The sequence below is a fragment of the Choristoneura fumiferana genome, chromosome 25 (assembly GCF_025370935.1).
Source record: "Choristoneura fumiferana chromosome 25, NRCan_CFum_1, whole genome shotgun sequence".
Lineage (NCBI taxonomy): Eukaryota > Metazoa > Arthropoda > Insecta > Lepidoptera > Tortricidae > Choristoneura > Choristoneura fumiferana.
In genome coordinates, this window is record NC_133496.1 from 6,884,281 (window position 1) to 6,893,068 (window position 8,788).

Sequence of the window (8,788 nt, forward strand, 5' to 3'; positions counted from 1 at the left end):
ATATCAGTCTTTTAATAGTTTTAATGCATACAAAATTTAGTTTATCTTTACAGTTGGGAAGTGACACATACATAATTATACAACTTTATTGTGAGGGACTTACGTCTGGTTGTGAAGTGGAATCAGTAGAACCTAGTCTTATGTAACAATCAGTTTAGTTCATAGAAAATCCAGCTTAAAATCAGAATCGGAACACTGCCGAAATTACGGGCTATAGAATATTTAAGAATTCTATTCGTAATAAAATTTCAGGAAGGTATACCTTTATAGGTATAGAGTCATTCACGATGACGCGTGCCGTGGTTCTTATTACAATGTCATTAATGGCTAATTTTGACAAAATCACGCGTCTTCGTGGATGGCACTAGGTAAGTATATCCGTAGGTATCGTTAGAACAGTATCTCAAAAACGAATTACATGTTACAAGGATTGCTCATCCTACTATATATTATAAATGTGAAAGTTTGTGAAGATGTTTGGATGTTCGTTACTCAATCACGTCTAAACCGCTTAACCGATTTACATGAAATTCGGTAGGTATACCTACAGATAGTTTGAGTCCCTGAGAAGGACATAGGATTGTTTTTATCCCGGAAAATTGCATAGTTCCCGCGGGATAGCGAGAAGCGTATTCTGCGCGGACGTAGTCGCAGGTAACGGCTAGTTTAAAATAAATGTAGGAAGGATTATTTGTTTTTCTAATCAGTGATATATCTGCTTTTACATTAATATTTATGTATCAACTACTACCGTACTAAAAAAAACATATAAACTCAATATATTTCTCGTTTACACGGGCTTGCGTGGGCCACAAATTTAACTTTTAACTCTAACTAAGTTAACTGCCTAACCCAGGATTAAGTAGTGTCAAAAAGTCAACTATCAACTTTAATCCAAATGTAACGATTTATCTCTCAATCTTGGACTGTGCAAGCGGTCCTTAGAGAATAAATCTACTTAAGATTTCTACTGTTTCATGTGACAGTAAATTCAAAAGTTAGATGGCGGAAGAAATGGAATAAGCGGGTTTACTCAAAGGCGGACTTGCACGTACCAAAGTTAATTATATCTCCGTGTATACTTACTCATGTTATACTAACTCAGAATTAAATAGTGTCAAAATTGAACTGTCATCCGAAGACCATGCAAGCGGCCCTAAGCCTAAATATACAAAACTAAGCAAGTAATTTAGACGACCAGATGGCCTAGTGGTTAGAGAACCTGACTACGAAGCTTGAGGTCCCGGGTTCGATTCCCGTGTCGGGGCAGATATTTGTATGAAAAATACGAATGTTTGTTCTCGGTCTTGGGTGTTTACTATGTATTTAAGTATGTATCTATCTATATAATTATATTTCACCTCAGCACCTAAAACAGGCAGGTTTTGCTATGAGAAATCAGTGAGCAAAATCGCATTTTGCTCACTCCGTGAGACAAAGTAACTTTTTAATTATTATTTTTAAATGCTGAGTACAGTGTTGGGTCTACTCACTGAATTCCAAATATTTGAACACTTTAACACGAAAAAAGCGAGAGATAGGGGATCAAATGTGTTGATTACAATCTTAAATTAATTTTTTGATTTTAAAAATATACCGATAGGTACCTAATAAATTACATGACAACGAAATATTTCCAAAATGTAAAATTTCCCGATCTTTTAATAAAGTATGCAACCTCGTTGCACGAAAGCCGCTTCTCTTGTTTTTTTTATGAAAGAATTCCGTATACTGCCTCCACAGTTGGAATAAATATTTGTTAAATAGAATGAATTTTTAACAAATCTGTTTATGTAATAGAAATCTAATTAAATTCATATTTAAAGGTTTAATAACATTTAAAATAAATTATACGTGACCCCAAGATGAGGCTTTTTGCAGTATTAAAAATTAGTGTGACATATAGCACAAGAAGTTCTAAGTTCAAATTACAATGCATGTTATGACTGTTATGAGTATGCGATTTGTATTGTATCTACTGGACACTTTATTATGGTTTTAAATGTGATTAAGTATTATATTTGTTTCTTAATAATCGGATTATATTTAAAAAAAATGTGTTTGTTTTGTAAACCGGTAGATATATGTAGTTTTTAGGTATATGCGGTTCATTTAGATGATTTTCTCGCTGCTGAGGTGAAAAATTGTATGTGTCACACGAGACCAAAGTTTTTTTGCATCTCGTGTATTTCAATCCCTTGCTGCTCTCAGGATTCTAACCTAGAATCACTCGCTAACGCTCGTGATTCAATTATAGAATCCTTCGCTTACTCGGGATTCAAAATCAACACTCGCAACAAAAAACATCTTTGCTCTCTTGTTGCACAAATCACTATTATCCGTTGCTTAGTACCCATAACACAAGCTTTGCTAAGCTTACTTTGGGACTAGGTCAATTGGTGTGAATTGTCCCGTAATATTTATTTATTTATTTAATTGTAAAATTTACGGCACCTTGAAATTTTTCGCTGCCTACGCTCACAACTTTATTACAGTAAGCTTGATTTTACTAAACTTTTTTTCTGATCACACTTAATCACAAATTTAGAGAGTATCCACGAGAAAACAGCCGAAATTAGCTAAAAACTTACGTATAGATACAGTATATGATAGCACCAATCAATGAACGTACTTCTTATGAAGGCAATAGTGAGCCTCAAATGGATATTTAGTTGTTTGAAAGTAACTAAAAATTACATTTTACAGTTAATTTCAAATTAGTCTAGTCTAACATGTTTTCTTAAATCAAAGTTGCGTCTTGTGATTGTAAAATGTAGTGAATAATGTTTTGACGTCGTATTTTGTAGAAAAAGTTCATATTTATAATGCTTTCTCAACTAGTTTACTGCAGCGAATTGAGAAAGCTAGATTTACTATGGAAAATTATTCACAACATCTGTACTGTACAATGAAGTCAATTTGCTTACCCTATTGATACAAAATAACAATTAGATTACCTGCCATTAAGCAGCGTTTCCACCAATAATGTGCGAGGATGTGTTGCGAGGGAGGTGTTTTTCATTGACCAATAGAAACGCTTAATTTACACATCCTCGCACAGCACATCTCTGTTGGAAACAGCTTAGCGGAGCGAGGCGAGGTAAATGAAGCGTTTATATTGGTTCATGAAAAACGTATTCCTCGTAACACATCCGCGCACATCTCTGGTGGAAACGCTGCTTTAGATTAGCTTAGCTAACATATTACCGCAAACATAGTTAACGAGACGAGGATCCATGACAGGCTAAAATGTAATTTTGAGTAAGAATAAATATTATGGAGAGTTTTTGCCCCGCCAATTTGTTAGAGCCGTAAAATCTTAGCCTCGCAAAGCTAGAGCACTAAATTTAAGACGCACTTTCAGACTAATGTCAACTATTCTTGATTGGCATTTAGGGGCTGCTTCACCATCCATTGATTAGTGTTAACTGACGGTTAAATGTGATGCCGTCTCTATTTGTTTTGTTCGAATAGACGGAGACGGCATCACATTTAACCGTCAGTTAACACTAATCAATGGATGGTGAAATAGCCCCTAAGTCTCAGGTCCCGATAATCAAAATTTGATATGGGCCTTACGAGGATACACACTAACGCTTCTCTTTTAACTACCTGGATATTTTTATTGGTCCCAATACCCATTGAGTGTGAAACCTCATGGGAATTAAGAATATGTCGCATTTAAAACGAGTTGCGTAATTAAACTAATTAAAATAAGCACCTTCTTATCCACCAAAAACTAACATAGCTTATTTTCTATCCCGGATAGTCAAATGATTTTTCACATTTTCCATGTTTGCATTTCCATATCCTTTATTCCTTTTAGAATCAAATTTTCATGCATAATTATTGCCAGATTTAAGCAATTTACACCAAAAAAATTACAGTTCCAAAGATGGTGGCGCCCTCTTTTGATGTCTATTCTGAACTGCCACAATCTTCGTCAGTGGTTTTCTTTGTTTCACGTTCCCAGCTGTCATTTGAGTCTCCGAGATAAAGTTACTAACTACCCAGCTATACTCAACCAGGGGCCCGCAAACCTTGTGATAACTAGGACAGCTTACCAGAGAGAAAGGGGCCTCATACGGCCTCCCAGCTTTTACAAGTTGCCCACCTAACACAATAATCACATAGATTTTCACCCATTTTGATAAATTCAATTATGCATAGCTGCAACACATTTGCGGCCCGTTAAAAGAAGGCTGGACTACTGGAAGTCTACACTTTAAAAAACTAGCGAAATACCTTAATGTTAATCATCTATCTACATCACCCACGGCAACTGTTAAGAAGCTTTGTCCACTTTGTCCAGTATTTCAAACGCACTTTCTATTTCCTCCTCGGGGGATTTCGGCTCGGAAACTATGTCTTTAGGCTCAGGAGTTATGCCTTTGGACTTAGGTTCGGCTGGTCCCTGGGTTGGTTTGGTCACGTGGCTATTTACGTGGTATTCCACTGATGTCGGCCTCTCTACAGGAGCGCAGGTCTGAAACGATATTTACAATGGTATTACACAATTTGGAATATGCTAGTGGTGGGTAAATTCATCTAAGGCCTCCGCTAATGGTGCTCCCACAGACTGTTATAAGTGTTATATATAACGTCATAAAACACTGTCTAACACTTTATAACTTTTGTTACAATTTGCTAGATGTTTTAAACGCTCCCACATTGGTATGAAAATGTTATATAACCCCATATATTATATACCATATAATATTTAATGTATAACATTTGTTACAATTTATTATACAATGTTATAAAACAAATGTTTTATAATGTTATATAACCCTTATAACAGCCAATGCGGGAGCACCATTACTCGCGCGGGTGCACGGTTTGGCGCCCGCTCGGCATGTTGTTTCAATTAGGTAGGGGCTGTTTCACCATCCATTGATTAGCGTTAACCGACGGTTAAATGTGATGCCGTCTCCGTCTATTCGAACAAAACAAATAGAGACGGCATCACACCTAACCGCCAGTTAACACTAATCAATGGATGGTGAAACAGCCCCTTAATCTATTATAATAAAATATAAGACTATATTGAACTATTTCTTATATTTTTTCAGAATTGTGTGTTCTGTGATAAGGGGCGGGGGGATTGGTAAATTATGGCATATTTTCTTAAATAACTTCTTTTTTTAGGGTTCTGTAGCCAAAATGGCAAAAACGGAACCCTTATAGTTTCGCCAGGGATTATCAATGCTAGAAAACTGTAATTTTGCACGAATATATATGTAAGTATGCCGACAAAATAGTACAATTAAAAATTCCAAAACAATTTTTTTAGAGTACCTACCTCCTATAGACGTAAAGTGGGGGTGTTTTTTTTTTCTCATCCAACCTTGTAGTGTGGGGTATCATTGGATAGGTCATTGGGGGGTTGCAAAAACGATTTTTCGATTCAGTGATTTGTTTGCAAAATATTTAACTTTAAAGTGCAAATTTTCATTAAAATCGAGCGTCCCCACCCCTTCTTCTAAAATCTAAACCGGTGGGTGGAATAATTTGAAAAAATTCAGGATGGTAGTACCTATGTATATCAAACTTACAAGGAAAACTATAGCGGTTAAGTTTTCTTGAGAATTATTAGTAGTTTAAGAGTAGGTAAATAGCAGCCTAAGGTATAAAATATACCTAAACTTGGAATATTCCATACAAAATACGAAATCTTCAGAAAAATATTACTTAATTTTGCGTAATGGCTACGGAACCCTATTTCGGGCGTATCACGTGTGACACGCTCTTGGCCGGTTTTTTATTTCTCTATTCATTAGAGAATGAAGTTATTTAAGAAAATAGGCAATAGAGTTTGCGTCTGGCCGGGAAATAAATTAAATTCGTCTTCAATAATTTTAATAACTAATATTTAACCTTATTTCCAGTCTGTTTATGCCATGAACTTTGCTTTTTTGTCTGTTTATGGCATCGTAGCTGTCAAACGGTGGGCCGTTTTCGATGCGGTTTTTTTAATTGAACTTGTGTGGTGGTTCTTAGCTATGGTTGATAAAAATCGGTTCAGTCGGTTTTGAGATATTGAACTTTGAAATGACAATGTCGGAATTTTTCAACTTTTCTAAGTTTGGTAGATTTTTGTTGGGATACTTACGTCTCCATAGAGATCTATAGTGACATTATTTCGTTTCTTATTAGCTTGCTTCATCCGCCCCGAGCGAGATATCGACCACTTCCTCCGATCATCAGGCGGCGGAGTCTCACTTCTATCTTCACCTTCTTCCTCATACTTCGCCGGCTTTCTCTTCTCCGTTGGTTGGAAAAAGGATATCAACTTCTCCATAGCTTTTGTTATAAACTCATAGTCTGCAAAGGATACTTAGTTGATTGCATTGTGAATTAAAATAGATAAGTACTTATGTTTTATCAACGATCTAATGCGATAGCGCTGTATTTTGCATGAAAAATAATGTCGTATATTGTCTGGCTGGGGTCTTATTTGCACTTTAAAGTTGAATAAAATTGTTTGAAATGGTTTTAAAGGACCTATCTAACGATACCCCAAACTAAAGGGTTGTATGAGAGAAAAAAATCACCCCCACTTTACGTCTATGGGAGGTAAGTGCCCTAAAAAAATGATTTTTAATTTTTTATTGTACCATTTTGTCGGCATAGTTTACATATATATCCGTGCAAAATTACAGCTTTCTAGCATTGATAGTCCCTGAGCAAAGCCGCGGACGGGCGGACAGACAGACAGACATGGCGAAACTATAAGGGTTCCGTTTTTGCCATTTTGGCTCCGGAACCCTAAAAATATGTGTCAATTCTGATAATCTAACTGACAGACCAAATAGTTTTTTTAACCCAGGAATCTAGCCAATTAGGTAGGTACTATCGTATAAGGCAACTTTTGCTTAGTGATTGCTAACTTGTAGTTTTGTAAAACATTGGTTATTTGGTAAATCAGAGTGCTGATATGGGCTAACAGCCGGTTAGGATGTTTGCAACGCGTTTGTGTAGACACATCAGAATCGCTTAAATTTAGGCAAATTGGTGTGTTCTATATGTATAGGAGATAAAATTCAAAATGGAGTGCCAATTCTTTAAAGCTTAGAGTTTAATTGTATTGACGCATTTGTACCTAGTCCTTTTATTGAAATCAAAAGTCATTGGTCACGTTCACGTGAATATGGTAAGGTTTTTGGTAGGTATTTCTTAAAACAACCAATAAACCCTTAGGTGCGCGCGCAATAAGTGTAATTATCTGAGTGTCGACAGAAATAAGAGGTTATTCATGAAGTTGGTACTGTCGATCAAGAGAATCGACCGGAATAAAGTACCTAACCCAATAATATTAATATCTATGTACATTTGAGTGCAAAAATATGGACTTAAAGAAGAAGAATTAAAGAATATGAAATACAATGCATGCATGTTATTCTTTCTAGATACCGTGTTTCATAGTAACATATATTGCTTATGACCTACACTACCGATATCCAAATAGAAATAAGTATGTTTTATTTTTCAAAACGACCGGGTTCGATTCCGGAACTGACGGAGTTTTTTTAAATGTATGAATGCAGTTTTTCTTGTTAATAAAATCGATGACATTGTTCCTTTTTTTTATTCGATTGGATGGCAAACGAGCAAGTGGGTCTCCTGATGGTAAGAGATCACCACCGCCCATAAACATCTGCAACACCAGTGGTATTGCAGATGCGTTGCCAACCTAGAAGCCTAAGATGGGATACCTCAAGTGCCAGTAATTTCACCGGCTGTCTTACTCTCCACGCCGAAACACAACAGTGCAAGCACTGCTGCTTCACGGCAGGATTAGCTAGCGAGCAAGATGGTAGCAATCCGGGCGGACCTTGCACAAGGTCCTACCACTTGCATCTGCATCTGCACCTGCATCCTAAGAACAGATCTTCGTAGGTGTTATAATTTCAGACTTTCCCATACTGACCGATATGTTACACCCTGTATACCTACCACCTGTAAAATCGTTGTGTAGTACCTATTGACTTCTACTGCTAAAGTAATAACACAGCCACAACTCTATTCACTCTGGTTTACCGGTTACCTAAGTTTTTCAAATTTTAAAGCTTATGTGTACATGAAACTACCGTGAGGCTCATACTCATATTAAATGATATTATAACGGATAGCTCACGTCTTAAACCGAGTTTAGCTCGACATGTTTCGCGCTTTTTCGTGTCGTACCGACAGTAGGTAGTGTGCGTGTTGCGGCAGCCGCCGAGTCGCGTGCTCCTGAGAGGAAGGGCTACGAAATAGCCCGAAACATGTTGAGCTAAACTCGGTTTAAGACGTGAGTTATCCGTTATAATATCATTTAATACTTATGTGTACACTACATTATGAGGTAATCCGAAGGCATACCCATACCCAACTCTCGCTACACTCTCTTCGAGTTACCTAAGGAAAATTTTCACTCCACGCTTCTGCTGTGTAGATCATTCTGAGCCTCGCAACTCGTCCACTTCCATCACAGACACCCTTAACTTTCGTCATATCCACAAAATTAGCAAGATAAAAAGGACATCAATAGAACCGGAGGGTTTAATTAGGTATTGTCGTAATCTTAAGGCAGTGCCTATCCTAGATAGAAGCTACTTTCCAGTATAGAGTTTGCTAATTTCACTAGATTCGAGAGTAAGCGCTCTTTATATTCAAGCTAAACGTCCCTTCAACATGCATTACCTGAATGACTGATATCAATCTACCCGATTATAATCACTAATCACTTTTTAACAACTGATAAGGCGTGCAAGTGCGCACTTGTTGCACTCGGCGAAGGTAAACC

The 8,788-nt window shown here is 36.8% G+C and overlaps 1 protein-coding gene across 1 annotated transcript; it reads right to left on the minus strand.

Annotated features, from left to right (window-relative positions):
* Positions 1–3,487: 3,487 nt before the first annotated feature.
* Positions 3,488–8,788, minus strand: LOC141442390 (uncharacterized). Its single transcript, XM_074107362.1, has 3 exons — positions 8,686–8,788; positions 6,113–6,324; positions 3,488–4,486 (listed from the first exon to the last, which is right to left on the minus strand). The coding sequence occupies exons 2-3, from the start codon at positions 6,299–6,301 to the stop codon at positions 4,286–4,288; spliced, it is 390 nt and encodes a 129-aa protein (XP_073963463.1). The 5' UTR covers positions 6,302–6,324; positions 8,686–8,788; the 3' UTR covers positions 3,488–4,285.